Source organism: Patiria miniata, unplaced genomic scaffold (genome assembly GCF_015706575.1).
Source record: "Patiria miniata isolate m_02_andy unplaced genomic scaffold, ASM1570657v1 HiC_scaffold_4, whole genome shotgun sequence".
Lineage (NCBI taxonomy): Eukaryota > Metazoa > Echinodermata > Asteroidea > Valvatida > Asterinidae > Patiria > Patiria miniata.
In genome coordinates, this window is record NW_024037071.1 from 7,979,021 (window position 1) to 7,999,063 (window position 20,043).

At 39.9% G+C, this 20,043-nt stretch overlaps 1 protein-coding gene across 1 annotated transcript in view; it reads right to left on the minus strand.

Annotated features, from left to right (window-relative positions):
* The window catches only part of LOC119739953, a 30,676-nt gene extending 11,608 nt beyond the window's left edge, over positions 1–19,068 (minus strand). The window contains exons 1-13 of the mRNA XM_038215111.1: positions 18,853–19,068; positions 12,886–13,097; positions 10,665–10,899; positions 8,316–8,520; positions 7,732–7,849; positions 7,028–7,127; positions 6,419–6,510; positions 4,135–4,234; positions 3,545–3,643; positions 2,563–2,666; positions 1,280–1,351; positions 881–1,001; positions 58–166 (exon numbers count right to left, since the gene is read on the minus strand). Coding sequence (XP_038071039.1) covers positions 58–166; positions 881–1,001; positions 1,280–1,351; positions 2,563–2,666; positions 3,545–3,643; positions 4,135–4,234; positions 6,419–6,510; positions 7,028–7,127; positions 7,732–7,849; positions 8,316–8,520; positions 10,665–10,778 — 1,234 coding nt within the window. The 5' untranslated portion in view covers positions 10,779–10,899; positions 12,886–13,097; positions 18,853–19,068. The remainder of the gene's footprint in view (positions 1–57; positions 167–880; positions 1,002–1,279; positions 1,352–2,562; positions 2,667–3,544; positions 3,644–4,134; positions 4,235–6,418; positions 6,511–7,027; positions 7,128–7,731; positions 7,850–8,315; positions 8,521–10,664; positions 10,900–12,885; positions 13,098–18,852) is intronic.
* Positions 19,069–20,043: the final 975 nt, after the last annotated feature.

Consider the following 20,043-nt stretch of genomic DNA (forward strand, 5'->3'; position numbering starts at 1 on the left):
TTTTTGTTGGCCTAAACAAATTATTAGTCAGTGGATCTATTTTTATTCTGATCTTACCACGCACACACCCGAGTGCCAGGAATCTATGGTGCGGCGATATTGCGGCAGTCGCTACGCCCTGTACCTTCTTGGTCAATAAAATGGATTCTTGCTCTGTGGAAAACATCTATAGAAAACACCAAAAATCACAATTTTGTTCCAAACAACTTGTAAACATGGGCTCTTAATAAGGTACGTAACTGTGAAACAACAAGAAATACAATAAATTTCAAGCTGCATGGGATTATATCTAAAGTGCTTTTAGATTTCTGTTGGCAATAGTTATAATTTGGGAGGCTAATCATCCTTACTCGCAGCTGAGAAGCTGAATTGTGAAGGACGCGGCTACAACGTGGTTGAACTGCAGGCTTGTAAAGGCCCCTTTGGCAGCCAGCCATACAACGTATATATGACCACAGAGCACAGCCAGAGATAGAAAGTGTTTGGGGGAGGAAAACCGGAGGGTGGGCCCGGAGAAAAAACCCTCGTGGCACAGGAAAGAACCAACCAACAACTCTACTCACACATGGTCCCAGCCTGGAACGAACTAGGGCCAAAGAGGTGAGAGGCGAGCGCTTTACGTAGCAGCCATTCATGCCTCTCGTACGGAAAGTAAAAATTACAAACCCGTCACTACAACATACTTAGATATCGCATCAAGATCTCAGGCTGAAGTCACTAGGGAGCCATCTTGGGAGGCCAAAACATATCCAGGTCCGTGTGGTAAATGTTGATCTTTGTCGTCATGTCATATACTGTGGTCTCAGTTACACATAGCGGCGGCCATATTGGAGGCCCATGAAAGTTATTCAAAGTGGCTTCACTTGTTGCAATGCCTTACCTTCCAGTAAGCACTCTCTTGTTCCCTGAAGTGCTTCATTTCGGGGCTCTGGACTGGTGGCCGGCCCACCCTGACTGGAAGATGCAGCAGGTTCAGTGGAGGGGAATCTTCCGGAGCCAGACTTTCCACAATAGAAAAAAAACTTGAGTTTCTTAAATTTCTTGATATCAGAAATTACTTCTCGCTTTAAGTCATTTTCCGGTCTCAATCTCAGAATTTGTTTTAAAAAGAGCAAACAAGCGCTTTTTAAAATGAGATGTTTTACAGATTAAAAAAAAAGGAACAAAAATGACAGTTACGTTACTGAAGATCAAAACCTGACAATAAAGGTTTGACTTCTTTTCAGGCAACATCTGTTAAAAGAGATAAACTTTTTAAATGAACTCTCTAAGAACTTACACCACACTCTGCTCTGGATTGGACTGTGTCGGTAGGAGGTGCAGTCTCTGGCTGTGGGCCCATGTGTCTTTCCTGCAAAGCAACAAGACTTCAGTCATTCTCTGAAAATAGGCTTAAAGCCAGAGTCCATCATTTGCAGATATCCAAAAAGTAACTGGCGTAATTATTGTTGAAAAACATACTTGGCTAAAAGATAGTAAGGGAACTAAACTCCCTGTGAAATTATTCTTTCTGACATGCTGTCATTTTCAAGAAATCAACGTAAGAAGGCTTTTCCAACGATGCTTCTTAAGACGGCACCGTTGGAAATTTCAGTTAGTAGTTCGTTTCTTTATTCAGCGATGTGCGCGCAAGCGTTGACACGATGCACACGCACGCGCGCCATCTATAATTCGTCGGATATCAGTGCCCGACATTGCGTAAGCTGCATTCGGCTCAGTAAGAACGTGTCTCGGACGCTGAATTCAGGCCCAATTCAAAACATGATTCAGCAACTTTTGATTTGAAATTGAGATCCTAAAATGGTGTTTTTCTTGAAATATACAGCTGAAGCTGGACAGAAAGTTCATCAGGTTAGTTGTTCAGAACCCTACTTCAGATTTTGAGCACTTTTGTTGCTTCAAACGAACAAAATGCACAAATCACAAATGATGGACTATACCTTTAAAATTACTTTAATAGCTTTATATACAGGGTGAGTCAGAACGATCTGGACCCAAGTTCACCATATTTTTTGTGGCAACTAGAGTATATTAAGAAAAAAAAAATGAGTGTTTCATATGGATGGTCATTACCTTGTCTTCCACAGGAATTTTGAATTTTTCAAATAAGTGGCTGTGGTGAGGAGTTATGCCATTTGTGATGCGATCAAGCTACATGAGTCGTTTGTCGGGAATTTTCATTTGGAGATACAGGCCAAAATAGGGCCACTTCATCACATCACTTCATCACATCTCTTGGTGTTCCGACTTCCATAATTTTTAAACTAAAGATGGTATCAGCTTGCAATTTCACAGCATTAATGCTGAGATTGTGCTCTTTTCAAATCTGTAATAAAAAAGAATTCGACCGGGGTCGACAAACGACTCATTTAGCTTGATCGCTTCACATTTTCATTGAAGTGGCTCATTTTCCAGTCTGCACACGGAATAGGTTTTGCCTTTTTTTTAACGCGTCAATAACTTTCAGCGAATCAGTCACCATGACTAGGTTTTTATTTACTGCTCCACATCAGTACGCCGTTTCAACCAATTTGTGGAACCATGGAAGATATTTAACGTTACCTATTCTGGCTCCTATCTTTGGTCATCTGATTGTAAGTGTCAGTGACAAGATCGTATGCTGGGTCCTCTTCAGTTCTCCCCGTAGGAGTCCCTGTTGCTGCAGCCTTAGAAGAAACAAAACAATATTACAGAAATACACAAAGAAGTGCCCCTGCTGATGTTTATATGAATGCTGTATGCTTCTTAGGGTGCATTGGAGTAGCTCACCCAGATCGACTCGGGAAAAGGCAGACGGGTTAGCCACGAGAGCCGCACCTTATCGAACACTCAAATGCGGGCCATCATGATTTCCACATGATGTTCGTTACCGCGGCCGTAGTCATTGACACAAACGCCCTTTTCGGACTGAGTTTTACCATTCCTTCCTTCATGGCCTTACTTTGAGATTTACTGCTTCTCTGTCAAGTCAGGCTGGAATTAGCGGCCTCTAAAGTCGCAGTGAGATCAATAAATAATTATGTTTAGACTTCAAATAAAGTTGATTTTGGGGTCCACTGGATCTTTTCCACTGTCCGGCTGCCATATTTGTCCATTTCTTTGAAAGAACATCGCGTGCATGCGACGTATTTCCAACACTGACTCTGCTCCAAGAGCAGGGTCTGTGGTGGCTGGCCTGGGTGAGCCCCGAGAATGACATCAGAGCTAATTGAACGGCACGGGGCTAACCAGAGTCAATCCGGGTGAGCTAATCACTTTCCCACCGTGTATGCAGAACTTCTAGTTGTGGCTTCGTGAATGAGGGTTGGAATCAGTGTGGAAAACAATGCTTGCTGCGCGTCCTTGAGCAAGGCATTTTACTTTGATTTATTTCACTCCACTATTCAGAACAGGGCCAGTAACATACACTGCTTTGGGAGTGCAAAGGAAAATGACAGGGAAACAGCGCATATGTGCTGATACCAACCATGAGACTGAATCTGTGCCACAAATAAGCTAATAATAAATGAATATTAAAACGCCCAAAAGTTAATTTTCAACCGACCTCTGCTGACTGCATAACAAGTTGTTGTTTCAGGCTTAATGCATAGTGCTCTATGCTGAGGTATTCCTCTGCTGTTTGTCTGGCTACAACATTGGTCATCTAAAACAGAAAGGGGAGGAACAATTTCAAAAAACATAAATTGTTTTTAAAACATTTTTTAATACATTCTCAATTTTCAAAGGTACTTCTATTCAATTTGTTTCATTTAAATTCAATGCCACAATAATAAGCTAGTTCGGTGTTTCAACTGCGTATGCGCACAATGTTATGGGTCGCGGGTCACTCGGGCTGATCGAACGCTCATCGAAGGCGCATGATCGTGCTGGGAGACGGGCGCACGACGCTTGCGTGTTAAGCAGAACATGCATTCACAAGACATCGTGTAACAATATGTAAAATCATGTCAGCGATTTGTTTTCCCCAAATGACCTTTGACCTAGACAAATACAAAACTGGCTTATTGAATTTTATCCTAACGGGTAAAATTCCAATAAAAAAAAATTTACGACAAACTTTTTTAAAAAGATGTTTATGTTTGAATTTTGAAGAAAATGGTTCGAAAAAAAAAATGCACTAAGTTTTGGCTGTACCTCCAAAATAAGTTCCTCTGCGAGCAGTTGTACCGCCCTCTCCTGACACTGTTGCTGCCGAACCGCATCCACTTCTCGCATAGCTGCTGAGACAACTTGGCTGGGTAACAAAATATCGGCTCAGGAAAACAAATGCCAAATTATATGCAACACTAATTAGTCACCTTGAAAGGATGAAAGAAATTAAAACGATTGAAGAACACAAGGATAGCCCATACCTAGAGAATAACGTGTATGTTCCACTTACGTGAACAATGCTATATCATTTGCCAACGTTTGCCAGGTTCCAACAAGTGGGTGAAAACAAAGCCGAAAATATTTTTTTTTCCAAAAGAATGGCAGACACAAACTATAAATTAAGTTCTGTCTGAGCTGTAACTTTCTGCTCTCAACATCTCAAGTAAGTTCATAAACTGGAAAAATTCAATTCCAGTCGCAATCAATTTATGAGGATTTCAAAGCAGTGACACTTATACGACTGACATATAGGGCATGGGCGTAGCGAGGAGGGGGCAAGGGGGGGCACTTGCCCCCCCCCCCCCTGGAAAACCAAAAAAAAAAAAAAAGAAGAAGAAGAAAAAAAAGAGAAAAAAGAAAAGAGAAAGAGGCGCGAAGACAAAGTGGTGTAAATTTAATGAGTTGGGGGGGGGGGGCAAAATGTCCCTGCCCCCCTCTAAAACTGATAAATCGAGAATATGTTGAGAAATGCAAGCATTTTTGGCAAAAAAAATTTTTGCCCCCCTCTAGAAAAAATCCTGGCGACGCCCATGATGTAGGGTGCCACCATTTTGCCAGACAACAATTTTTCGATGACATTGTGGTTCCATTTGCGGTTTGGTACATTTTCAGGGCCTAGCTAATAAATGCAAACTCGCTCGTGTGACATGGGAAGCACTTCATGCAGGGCTTATTGGGTTTTTTTTAAAAGTTTTCCAGTTAAAATTGCAAAGAAAAGGCTTAATGAGCTAAAAGGTTACTAGTCAAAATGTCATGCTATGCGTATTGCTGGTGATCATTTCCCAGCTGACTTTTGCTCCGCACAATTTTCAAGCATTATTTCTGCTATTATGTTCATAATAGGCCACAACTGTAGATTCACGAATGTGAAACTATAGTTTGCGAAAACATCTTTATGGTTCACCTTTTCTGTAGTCTTATTGACCTAGTTCTCAAATAAACACACACATGGAATACACAGTGTCTATTTGTACATGCATAAAAACATTAAATTAGTTAACTCTTTATCAGGCCATAAACACAATAATGTGCCAGGCGTTCTACGACTCTATATTTGTGTGGGCTATTGCAGGCAGTGGTCTGAGCAAGAAAAGCCGTTTTATTGATCCGTTTTCGTTTCTGGTGATTAGGATTGATTAGTGCTAACTGCTAACCCTAGATTTTCTAAAGGTCGGGGGCAGAAGTGTTTCCGACCGGAAAATGAGCACTAGATGTAAATTGTGTTAGATAAGCCCGCAGGATATAAATAAATCTGCGTGTTGGCTCCTCAATGGTAAGAAAGGAAGAGTTGGGGAGACCACTGGAAGGACATTGAATGCTTTGCCGATAACGCCTGACGTTCACACGATGACGCTATGCCTTTGTGTACATTTAGAACAAAATAAATCATGCGGACTTAACGTTATACGCGCGAGAACCAGTACGCACATGCAGTGTCCCCGGTCCACGGGGCTGGTGAAAAACAGTGGTCAAAAAGTGTCCAATCCTGTTGCTGTTTAATAATTCAGTGGTGATATGTCCATGAACATACATGTACATGGTGATATGTACTGAACTTATATCCACCATTGATGAGCCCTTTTCTGACAGCCTCTATTGTGCAGTTTAGGCTACAAACTTTGCCCGAGTTCAACACTTACAAATTCACAGTGCAAAAAAAAAAAGTGTTCTGTGACATCATCACAAATCCGCCCAGATTACGGTACTTGGAGCTGCGCGGTCAAATGGTTATGGTGTTCCACTCATACGTGATGGTATCTGGATTCAAACCCTGGGAGGGAACATGGTGCTTGTGTTCTTGGGCAAGACACTTTACCACAATTGCCTCTCTCCACCCAGGAGCATAAATGGGTACCTGTGAAGTTAGAGACCTGACTGCACTGGGCTCGAGCTGATGCAGAAAAAAATGGTCTCATGGCCTGATGAACAAAGGCAATAATTGTATAATAATTAATATTATTATCACTGTTACTTGTCTGGAGCCAGCGGCTTTGGCCACGGCCAAGTAATCTAGACAAACTCTTTTTTTCTACTCATCAGAGGATACTCTTGGAGTTTGTCTTGGAAGGGCTGGGGCTTGGGTTTGCTCTCGCTTATCTCCACCGCATCATCGACAAGATCTAACAGCACATCCCTCACCTGTTGAAGTGGTACAAAAAAATGCAGACCCAGGTGAAAAAGTAGGAGAATAGTAGAATCCAAAAAAAGAAGAAGACAAAAGTAGGACTTTGGAGGACAAAATCAAAAGTAGGACTTTTGCAGGCTTTCAGGAGTAGTTTTCATTGATGCTCACCCATGACCACATCATCATAAGCCTCATTTGGCATGTTGTGTACTCACAACACTTGTGCTCCATCCTCAACTAAGCTCTTGGAAGTACAGTTGCAGTACTCCTGCACCCAAGCTCTTCATTGCGTGATTTACATTTATATGAAAAGTATTCAATGCGCTATCATTTTTTTCAGAGTTGTGAGACAAAACAAGTAGGAAAAATTGGGAATTTGAAGAAAAAAATAGGAAAAATAGGAGGAAGGTAAAAAACTGGGAAAACTAGGAAGAAACCCTGTTAAAATAGCAACAGTATTGACCACAACAGCAAACGTTCATGACAACCACTGACTCTCATGTGCATGTAATTACAAACACTCCATCTTACCAGGTAGTAATCAGCCATTTGCCAGGGTTTGTAAGATTTGGGTGCTGCTAGGAGAAAGTCGCGATTTTCCACCGCCTTCTTGTCCTTGTCAAGCTCCTCCCTTCAAGTAAGATAACAAAATAGCATACGAGTTAAAGGTCCATGAGACGACTTTTTGCACGAAACACATTTTGTGCAACTTTAAACTCCTCTTAAATGTATGAACAAACTATTTTGACATCCCTTTTTGGTTAATTTTATTGAAGAGCGCACTTCTTTGAACATTTTAAATCTTCCGTGCTTTTCCGGCTGAGGGTGCTGTTGCTGTGATGTCATTTCAGGGAGACACTTTTCAGTTTGGGGGTATTCTGTTGAAAATGTGAACCCAAAAATCAGCTCATTGAAAACATTTGTGAGAAAAGTTTGCTCGTTGGCGTACTGCCATGTACGTTCTGACACAACAAATCACAGTGGAAAATATGATTCACGATACAGCAAAATATCCAATATTCTGGCTACTTTTGGTGCTGAAATAGCTGTTAAAAAATAAGGACATGAAACTTGTGCTTATGAATATGGACATTCAGATTGGCATAGAACCAAAAAAGGCACCAAAATACACTCGAAAATGGCAAAACAGAAATTAGTGGAACTTTTAGTGACATGAAATCTTACAAACTACAAAAGCGGGACGGCCTATCATTCAAGTTTTCTTGTATCCTTACTTCATCTTCTGCAGGTTGACTATCATCTGTGGTAACTGCTCCTGTGTTTTCAGGATGAGGTCGGCAATGTCCGACTTCCAACGTTCCTCGTTACTATGGGGTCGCTTCTCAATAGGATCTGGAGGAACAACAAATGACAGGAAGTCTGCTGGTTTCAAAATTACACTTCAGTATCAATAAAAAAAAAATTGTTGAAAAAAAATTGTTTTCTGTTGTTTTTGTCCACATCTAGTTAACATTTTTCTTGTATCACACTACACAACAACATCACACTACATGTACAATGCAACTGTGCCTGTAAAACAAATATGTATGGTACATGTATATTAATTTTTTTGTTTAATCTTGACCATTCTGTCTGTCAGTTTGTCAGTAAGGCCAGCTGTCTTTCTGTCTGTTCATATTTCTCCCCATTCCTTTCCTAACCTACCGTAGTCTTGGTCCAAATTTTTTTGTGTTTTCTCAAATTTCTGAGTTCGCACTGGAAAAACGGAACTCGTTTTAGGAACTCGTTTTAGGAAGCAAAATGCATTAGGAAGCAAAAATCCAAATCCAGTCAGTCTTGGACCCTGACTATTCTTTACCTAACACGTTATAATGTGACGGTATGCTCCATCTTTTCTTGGCCTGCATGACTCTCTCTTGCTCTTCCTGTAGTTTCTGTTTCTCCCTGGCCAGTCGGTGTCTCTCCTGAGACCACGTCAGCCTCTGGGGAGGACCCTGGCTTGCAGGGGAGTAAGGTTTGGTGAGGATGTCATTATGCTTGATGGACGCAGGACTGCTGTAACCCTAGATAGATCATGTAAAAATAGAAACAGCCGAAGGTTTTAATCAACTTCAGATCAAAAGGGTCATCCAAATTAAGGCTTGCTTTCAAAGATTTAAACCTGCAGTCTTCTAAACTTTGGAACGAAATCTTTCTGTTTAAATCTTAATCAACCATTTATAATTGAGCATGAAAGTTTGTTATAAATTAAACCATTTACAAATTACATATGTACCGTTATGTACATGTACATCTGCCCCCAAAAAAGAAGACATTTCTGTTATCACTCTGAAGAATTTGTTTTGGTCATGGATGTAAATAAAAACAATAACCTAAAAAGTTGGAATTCCGACAAAATATCCTTTACATAAAATACTTTAATTTGCAATGGATGAGTATACATTGTACATGTTCTAATGTACATGCACCTTCGAAATTCCTAGTTTTGGAGTTAAATCCAAATATTTCGTGAAATCCTTGTGGAGACCTATCCACCTTTAGAGATTGCCATGTGGAGGCCTTTACAATCTTTTGTTCCGTATTATACCCTAGTCTCCACCCACCAAGGCATCATTTTTCGAAACACCTCCACAGCACACTGCGCATTCTGTACACAGCTGTTTCAGCTTACATAAAATGCATTCTAGGAGCTTAAACCTTGAAAAAAATTCCCCACGTCTTCAAAAAATCGCTTTAAACAACTCAAAATAAACAGAGCTCTGTTTAACAAATTTGTGTTTATTTTGATGCCCTAAATCAAACTATAAATAGCAGCGCAGTTGTTGACTCTATACAAAAAGCATTTGCTGCACAGGGGTCGTCTTAATATCAGGCCGTACTGTCTGATTTCCGTGGAGGGATCTCATCAACAATGGGATATCGATTGAGAGCTCGGCTGTACATATTGTCGGCTGTGGTGGCTGCAACCTGCCTAAGATCGATGTGCTGGGTGATTTAGGCCAACAAGCAATCAGCGACTGCCCTTGTTTATTGATCTGTGTGATGAAGTGGCAACCGGCGTCCATGGAGAAACACACCAAGTGTGTGTGCTATTCAGAATTCTGCAAACTGAGGTTTGATGACCTACATTATGGAAGAGACACTTGTGGTGGTGGTGGGGGGGGGGGGGCTGCAGCTTCCAAATTTGTAAATATGAGCTGTCAGATCATAAGTAGCGAGGGGGGGGGGACGAAAAATGAAAAGGGAATGCCTTTTGTCCTACATGGTTCATTTAAAGGTATCATTTGTCATTTGTGCATTTTTTTCGTTTGAAGCAACAAGGTGCTCAAAATCTAAAGGCGGGTGCTTAACAAGTGTTAGCTCAGTGAATGCTGTATATTCTGAGAAAACAATTTTCCAAGATCTTGATTTTAATTCAAAAGTTGCAAAGTCACGTTTTGAATTGCGCCCGAAACCAGCTTACGGGACACGTTCTAAATTCAGCCGATTGCAGCTACGCGATGTCACACACAGTGATCCAACAAATTATAGCAGCCACACGCGCGTGTGCTTGTTTCAAATTCGAAGCCACACGCGCGTACGTGTGCTTGTTTCAATGCTTGCGTGCACCCACTCACAGCTTCGCCAAATTAGAAATGAACTTGTTCTAACGAAAATTGTCCTAAATTGAGTCTTAACAGTTGATTCTTTGACAACCTGCGCATGAAGTACTGGTATTAAGTACGGCTCGACCACGTTGTAGCCACATCCTTCGCATTCGCAATTCTGCTTCTCAGCTGCCAGTTAGGCTGATTAGCTTCCCAAATTTATTATACGTGTAATGGTACCATTAAGGAGACGCGGTATCGTAATTTCTTTGCACGATGGGAGACATCGGTCATTAGGGAGACATTTTCATGTCTCCCTAATGTTACAGCCCCCCTTTAGAGGCACAATTTTATGGTCGCAATTACGAGTGGTGTAATTAGTAAACATACCGAAATTCGTGGAAAAAGGACAAGGGAATATTGGGTTAGGGCACATTGAAGTTTGAAAAATTGTGTGCACAAGTCTACGGGGATGTCTCCCAAATGTCCAATCCAGGGTAACATATTATTATTATGTTCCTAATCCAAATCTTTGGTATACTTTGGCTGGGCACAACTCGACTCTGAACATGTGTTTTGACCTCATGCAGTTCACGTATACATAGCAAGTCTATACAGACCTGTTTTCTGGGGCTGAACTCCGGATTAGTCTCCCTCAGAAGCTGTAAGGCCCGGGCTTTCTCCCTCAACTGATCATCTGGACTACGGCCGACAAAATACCGACGGTCACCCATCTCGGAGCTTCCAGAGCCCTGTAGTTCCCAACAGCTAATGACAGCGAGCTGCACAAAACTCTGTAGTGATGGACCGGTCCCATTCACCTAGTGATGGACAAGCACTGTTCCATCGGTCAAGCTGTTGACAAAAGCAGTCAATACAAGGTATTATGATCAGTAAACAATCGCTGATAAAACCCAACAAATCTACAATCTGTTTCACTGACACAGTTGATAGGCAAGTAGACGTGGCGATCATCTTCACTTCAACCCGGGTTACGATCGTTTCTTCAGTTTTATTATTTAACTTCTGAGGATGACAACATACTTTGGTGGTTTATCAATTGGGTCACAGGCTTTCTGTTTTATCAGATTTATTCTTGATAGCTACGAAAAAAATGTTGTTGTAATGCTCCCAAATCAGGTTACAAATTACAAATGTTTGTTTAACAGTTTTTATTTTGAATGAGAGCTTTAGGTAAAAATTAACAGCTCTGCATAGCCTACTTTGCATAGCAAAAGTACATTTTTATAGTAATCTGTGAAATTCTGTGCAGCACAAAGTTAAAACTGCAATGCAATTTGCAATGCAAATCAAGGGGGTGGGGTCACTCACTGTATTTGCCTAAATCGGCCATCATCATCTTGGAAGGTTTTTTTTCCAACTAATTTATTTTGCCTTTGAAAACCTTTCTTAGGGGGACACAATGCCTTCAAGAAGGTAAAATATAATTTCTTATGAAACTTGCGTTCAGCGTTGTTGATCTAACTTTATTGACTTAAATGTACATGTAAGGTACTCATTCTTTATTTAACTTTAACAGCAAATCTCTATACCAAACAATAGCTCTTTGTAGACCTTGACATAATGTATGTTATGTATGCCGCTGATAAAAGCTATCTTTGAACATTATCAGTGTCTGTTGCCATTTAATGTTTTCTCATGTTGTCACTGATGTGTCGTTTCAATACCTTCATAAAAAAAGTGCCCCCTCAAAAAACTCCCTGATGTTCATGTACAATGAATGTAAAAGACTTTTTGCAATAAATGCTGCGTTGCTGCACATTACGATTTTCCAAAGGCTCGTTAAGTCTTGCTACAACCGAGTTAGACCTTGCTCAGTGTGACTATCGACTGCTGGCTTTGTATACTTGTGTACATATCAAAAGCGCCACGCGTGCCACCCGTGTGAATTGATCAGCACGAGGGCCCTTCGTAGTAGTTAATCATTCAACAGACACGAACGTCTAACTTCCCAGCCTATATTTGTTTCTGGTGGCTAATTTCAGCCTTTAGGCACACGGAATACATCATCCTTTCCGCATATCATCCAAGCAAACGGCATTTCTTAGCAGGCAACTGTGGGGGCCCTTCATATTAGTTAATAATTCACGGGGAATGAACAGCTATAACTTGTCATCCTTGGAACTTAAAGGTACATGTATACAACAGTTGCAAACATCAAAAAATAAAACTACCAAATTATTATGAAATACCTTACTTGACTGTAAGTGAATAATAGTCTCAAGCATCCTGTGAAATCATGGCACGTTGTTTGCTGTCATTTTCAAGAAAATTTGAATTTTTGTATCAATTTCCAAAGATGGTTGGCTGACAATCGTTGGAAAACAAGGATTTTTTTCCCTTCAAATTCTGTCCCCAATTTCCCAAATTTAGTAAAGTGTATTTTACATTTTGTTTGCAATCGGTTACGTACGTCCGTAAACGGGTGCAAGCCAGCTAGTCTGGTTCCCTGACCTGACAATTCCCCCGACGTCTATAAATTGCTCCGTTTCGTCCAAAGTAGGGTCAGGGAATAAGACAACAACAGCAGCATTTTTTTCTGGGTTTTCCAGCATTGATAAACACAAAACTATAAACAGATCAATGAAACAAAATTTGCTATGGAATAATAAGCCCCAAATCCATCCATTTCTAAAAATTACAGTAAAAGCTAAATGTTGTATAACATTCCGCACACATATGGCAACACAATAAATTTAAGCCATACTGCACATTGTCCAAAGAGCATTCGTTTTTCGCAGGCAAGTGTGCAGAATTTCGACCCTTCGTTCTACCTGTAGTTAATAATTCAATGGGAATGAACAGCTACATGTAACTTACCTTAAAATATTTCTGGTGGCTGACGTTCAATATAAAAGCCTTTCAACATATCATCCAAGGGGATTTTTCTTTCTGGCAGGTGACGTGCAGTATCGCAGTTAGCAGTTTGACTATCCACTTGCAAACTCTTCAAAGGATGGCAGTTGCTTAAATTGGGTTCCTTTTGGCTTCAAAAAGAGCACTCTCTCCCTCGACTGTCTTTATAAATATCCCTGTGATAACAAAGACAGGCCCAATGACATTTCGATAATTGCACAGCTGGAACAGGAATAACATAGTGGCGGCCTGATATGTTTAGGCCTCAGTATTGTGCATTGATCATCACAAATGTTAAATTTATTGGCGCGCACGGTCTACAAAAGGTTGCGGGCCAATAAATTATAGAGAAAAGCTTTCCATTTTTGTATTGTTGGTCACATTGCAATAAATTTAAGTGGCAATGTTACTTTGTTGGGATCGTCGGATGACAAATTTGCAAGTAAGGGAAGTGGTTTGGCTGGGGCTCGGACTTGTACTAGAGTGCAAATGTACTCGTACATCAGCACTTCACTAATGGAATCAACCTCAAGTATAAATTTAAATAAGTGCAACCATGGTACGACCTAATTTCCTCAAAGAGGAGCATGGGGTGGCCAAAAAAAGAAAATTGTAAAAAAAATTGTATTTTACAACCCCAACTCCCTAGGGGGTGTGCAAAATTGTATTAAAGGGAATATACAACATTTGCAAACGTCGAAAAATAAAACTACCAAGTTTTTACGAAATACCTTACAAGGATGTTGGTAAATGACAGTCTCAAGCATCTTGTAAAATTATGGCACCTGGTGTGAAGTCATTTTCAAGAAAATGGTATTTTTGTAAACATTTCCAACGGTGGTCGGCCGACCAGTGTTGGAAAAACCTACATGTAACTATATTTTTCAACTTCTGCTCCAAATTTACCATTTTTTCAGTCCAAATTTTGTTTGCTATTGGTTACATGTTCATGAACGGGTGCAGGCCAGCTAGACTGGTTCCCTTGCCTTACAATTTCCATCATCTATAAATTGATCCATTTTATCTTTTGTGGAGTCAGGGAACCAGACTACTTGAACATTTTTGTTTTTCTTGGTTTTTCCAACCTTTTCGAACACAAAACTTCAAACATGTCAGTGTAACAATATTTGATCTATTATACTAATCTCTCAAATACCCGGTAGTTCATTTCTGAAAATTACAGCAAAAGCCAATGATGTACAATTGTACATTCCCTTTAAAATTGGAGGATTCAGGACTGTTAGGGATACATTAATTAGGGCCTACAGTGTTTTATTCAAGAAATATTTTATTTAAAATGTACAATTCAAAATGTACAATTGCCCTGCTCCAATAAGAGTTGTGGGAGTAGGCCTACATCCAAAAACAGTGAACAGACAAGTTGTGGGAGTACCGTACATCAAAAAACAGTGAACAGACATTTGGTGCATTACTAAGTTTGTTTTGTGTACACTAAAAGTGTATGTTATTTGCTAACTTTTGTAGTACTTACCGGTGTAGCATAAATTTAGGTTTTATGAAATATGGATGTGAAGGTCTCCCCCTTCCACCCCCCCCCCCACCACCAATACCATCATGCTTGTGCAGGTCCCCCCCCCCCCCCCCCCCCCCACTTGTTCCGTGTACATGCGTTGCCGGTACATGCTTCAACAGAAGCAATATGATATTGTCTAATGTACTGGAAGAGACCGTATTATTAACACACACCGACTCACTTTGATTGCGAACTGTCCAACTTCAGCAATCACGCTGAGCAAGGGTACGGTAAACAGGTGAGCGCAGTTCTCTCTCAAGGATTCCCCGAATATTGCCATGGTAACCAAACCGTTGACCGTTTTGCGTAACCGTAAACATTGTTCCTTGCTCAAAAGAGGGAGTTTAGTTTTAATTGAGGATAGCTTGGCAAATGTATGCAAGGCCAAAAGTCCAGTGATAATTTAAGTCTGAGCACAATTCTCTCTCAAGGATTCACGAAATATTGCCATGGGAACCAAATCGTTGACATTTTAGTTTTAATTGAGGATAGCCTGGCAAAATGTACAATGTTCATGCAAGGCCAAAAGTCCAGCACGATAATTTAAGTCTGAAACTGATGTGCCGACATTATTCTTAACACTAACAGGCAGATCTATACGTTAAAAAAAACCTCATTTTGCAAACAAGAGCAATAAAGTCTCCAAATGAAAAACCATGGACACAGACGTACAGAACAATTCTACCATGAATAAAAGTTTATGAAATATTCATGATCAACTTAATAGCCCATTCTCTCTGAAATTCCATGATTACTTCCAAGCCTTGTGTGGCATGGCCTTTTACCGTAACTATCCACGCAAATTATGGTCTTTGTGACTTCTCCAGATTAATGGCCCAATTTTGCTAATGGCTTGGGTCCAGATACGGGAAATTAATTATACTCGGGGTACATTTTAACCAAGTTGATGTATTTGCTGTAAGGCCGTGCATACAAAAATCTCTGTGTGCCAACTGCCTTTTTTCCGTATACCAGTAGGTCTGGCAACTACTTAACACAATGCCAATTTGAGGGTCAATTGGACAAGTAGATGTATACCGGTGTCGTATGAAAATCGGACTCATATGAAAATCGGACTCTTTTATTGGTTAAACCTTCTCACGTGACCGGTCCCTCTCCTAATTATCTATGCATGAGCATGCGCAATACCACCAATGAGTCCGTATTTCATAAAACCTAAATTCATGCTATAACGGTACTTGCATACTTTAAAAAAATATATATCAGGCTTGTATTTTGGGTATTTTTTTACTTCCAAAAAAACATAAGAATTTTTTTTTTTATATTAATTACAAAATTGAAACAAAAAATTCAACTGCCGATCTTACGTACACCCACAATTTTAGGGTCAGTCGGGTAAACTTGGCTTACTGGAAACAAAGCTTCTTCTTTTTTTTGGCTTAAACAACATTTTTTTTTCAGGGATTTTATGGTTGGGTAACGATGCATGAACAATCAATTACATTGTGCGTCACTTGTACACCCGAGTAAACACTTGTAATGAATGGTAACGAAGGAAAGGAATTGTGTAAAATATACATTACGACCATCAGCATGTTCCATTATTAATATTACAGATTAACTCCATCCTGCAAAAATCCATTTATAACTCCATCGTGCTATGCTGCATATGTCCCCTTGAATTACCGCGTACAGCCAAGAAGTGTACTCTCATTTGTTTTCAACTTTAGATGCAATAAGCCAAAGTGCTATGCATTCAATTAACATCAATCATAGAGTAAAGAATAAAACTTCAAAGCAAAGAGCAAATTTTATCAATAGGCCTTGTTCACAGGGAAGACGTTTTTTATCGTGTTCCCTGAAACACCTACGCGATTTTGTCGCACAATACTGTCGCGCGTATTTATACGCACAAATAAATGAGCGCGTTTACATATAAGGCGACACAGTCTTGCGACTTAAACATGTTAAATTGCGCTAATTTCAAAAATTCCGCAACATATATTCTTACACGCATACTGAAATTTGTATCACTGTGGAGACATTTCTTTGTTCTCATGTAGTAAAGTTTTCGAGTGTGAAAGTGAAGTTTCAAAATGCTCTTATTTTAACCAGAATTAATTTCCTTGGCTGAAATTTGGACTTAATATCCCTTTTCTAAAATATTTGCGACAGATCAACCCACCTTGGAAATTCCTAGTTTTTGAGTAAAATCCATCTATTTCGTGAAAACCTTGTGGAGACCTATTCATCTATAGATATTGCCCTGTGGAGAGCACTCAGACGTATACAATCTTTTGTTCCCTATTGTGCGCACGTCTCCAGAGGGCACGGTGTATCAGATCAACACCCCATGCGGGGCAATATAGTCGTTATGACAAAAACATGTATACAAACATGATGCGCAAATTGATTGTGCCAGACTATGCGTTCCAAGCTTCACTTACCATTTTTGTAAAAATGCATTAGGGCCTTGCATAATTAATGAATCATTTTAAATTATTCATCAGAGCAGACTGATATTAATTTGTAATTAACTTTACGTCACTGCTTTTATTTCTATTCGCAAGTTCCAAAAATTAAGATTTTTAATCGCTTTCAAATCAACATGACCGACCAGCGAATTTAAGGTCGCACGAGTCTAGAAGTAATTCTCCCCATGCTTTCTCCCCCAAAAAATATTTTGCAAAAATGTGGATTGCTATTTTTCTAGCTAACACAAAAGTTTATTCACCTTTGAATGAGACATAGAATGAAAAAAAAATCTTGCAGTTTCAGTTAAAGGCCAAGTACAAAAATAAACCCGTTTCTCAACTTACCCACTGCCTTTTTTCCCGGCTGTCTCCTTTTTTATTTTAATTTTAATTCAATCATTGGCAATATACATTTTTTTTTGTATACAAGTCCCTCCAGCAAAATTGTAGCTTTGCGTACATTACATGTATGCAAGTTTAGGATCTGTTTTAAGGCGTTATGGCTCATTTGAATCATAACATCTTGAAAAAAAAACAAACAATAACAACACGGCCTCCTCTTCCCTCGAGTCCAGACGAGAAACTTGGTGTTTTGGGGTTTTTTTTCTTGGCCTAAGTAAAATTGTTTCCTGACAAAAGCATATGAACTGTTTTTGGCTTTAGGCCTACGTAAAATAATTGAACTTTTTGGTTTAAAACGTGGCACAAATGCAGCATAGATTTTATAGCTAACAGGCGAGGTAGCAATATAAGGCCAAGTTTCTCATCCCCGCCCCCCCCCCCCCCCCCCCCCGGCTCCTGGGAAAGATTTCCATATAAGAAGTTCACTAATTTTCCTCTGTATTGACTAACAAGCCCCCAGATAGCAATTTCATGTCATCAAAGTCAATTTGAGCAGTGAGAAAATACAAGCATTTTCTTAGAAAACACTTAGAATTTTTCAGTCCAATCTCATAGGGTTTGTACACAGGGTGTTGAGTGAACTTCGTATATGGAAATCTTTCCGGCTCCTGTTTTTTTTTTTCATTTCTTACATGTTTGCAATATACTTTGTAAATATAGTGTCAGTATTATAGTGTTAGATGTAAAAAGGTTTAGGTCTATGACTCCATTGGGCACAAATTGTATATTTATCAGCAAAAAAGTTGAGAAAACGGAAGAATACCGGTACATCCGCCATCTAGGAAAATCTGCCATATTGGAAACAAAAAATTAAAAATTACCCGCCTCCTTCATTAAAACAAAAGCCCAGGTGAGAAACTAATTTTTTTTTTATAAGGCCTAAAACAAATAGGGCCCAATAGTAATAGGACATTTGTTAGGAGAAAAAATGAACTTGTTGAACAGCACATATTGTAATTGTAATAGCCCAACACTTTGGTCTTAAAGTTTTATGTTAAATTGTACGAAATTGCAATCCACCCAACCACCTACCTCCCTCCCCAAAAAATCCTCCCCTTCATGCAATTGTTTTGGTTTTAAAAACCTTCCAATGCAACATTGTGATGAGTTATTACGTGGAAAGAACGCAGAACCCTACAATTTACAAACCACTTTTTTCACCATATCAATATCCCCCAAAATGATGAACATTCAGTCATGAATTCCCCCCCCCCCCCCAAAAAAAAAAAAAAAAAATAAGAACTTAAAATAGGCCATGGATCACGCTTATAATATTAGTTTAAACATTTCAGATTTTGTTGGAAAATACTTTTGGTCACGACACCCTGGCCTACATGGACACGGTCAACAGAGTGACGTTCTTTCCAAAATCCAAAAATGTGATCTTAATGGAAATACAGAAGTGCCCGCCGACATGTTCGATTGACCTTTCAATGGATGCCGTGAAGTCAAGCACGCGCACGATAATCATCAAGTATGCACAGGCAAACTAAAAAAACTAGGCGGCGTCCGGCCGTGTAGTGTACAAACAGAGCAAAACAAATGCTGTAATCTACTCACACTCACAGCTTGTCACGATGACTTCAAAGTGTTGTTGTTGCTGATGATTGTTCTACTTATTCCAAATACTCTCAAGGTAATGGGAGTAGGACAAACACTTTCCTAAATTCCCGAGACAAGGTTTCCTCAACTAACGTTAAAGAGACTCAACTACCACCGGTACGGTAGAGCATGGAGGTATAGGTAGGAAACAGAGGGTTGTGATTTTTTTTGATGTCATTGGAGACCGTGAACAGCGCCACCAATGTGTTTGGTGTGTAATTGTCAACTTTTCTGTCTCGAAAGCTGTGAAAAGAGATGTAAGGTAATTCAGTGGGTAAAGTTCCTCAATGACATATGCAAGCTCAAGCAGTTCAATTGTATTTTTTTCCCGACGATGGAAATAAGGTTTCAAGAAATGAAAGAGATGGAAAAGAAAGAATTTTAAAAAAAAGTGTCTCAAAATAATGTTTGTTAACCCTAAAAGGGCCGGGTTATTTTGACCATCTCTCAGCCATTAAAATTAAAGCTTAGTTTAATCGTCTTTCTATTTTTCCTCAATTTTTGGGTGGTAATCTGATTGTAAGTTGGGAGAAATTTCCATCCGAATATGATCACCCATCGCCATTTTGAAAAACGGCGCCTACACTCCAATGCAAAATAGAGCGCTTTATAAGACGCCCCAATTTCATGCGAGTTGCACAGAAGCTTTCGAGTCAACTCGTACCTTGGGCGACTCGTACCTTGGACAACTCGTACCTTGGACAACTCGTACCTTGGACATCTCGTACCTTGGATAACTCGTACCTTGGACAACTCGTACCTTCAATTAAGACGACTCGTACCATCAGAATAAAAAGTAGAGTACATGTACACTGTACGTGCGCGACTTAGTGTGTGGTTCCTTGACTCCCAAACGATACGATTCTTTTCAAGTCAAAGTTAATTTCCTTCTCACAGAACCACATTCAAGATCTAATGGCTTTGCCAGGCAGCATTAGTTTACGCATTGGGCCTGGCGGGCCGGCCTCCGAGGGCGCGAGCAGCGGTCGGTCGTGCGCGGTACCGATGCCGGTGACTCGGAAGCGGCCGGCGGTTTAACAAGTACACCCAAAGTGTCGCTCATCTATTGAAGCGTCGCTCATCTATAGAAGTGTCACTCATCTATTGAATTTTATAGTGGAGAAACTTCAGATGCGGATTTGGTGTGGT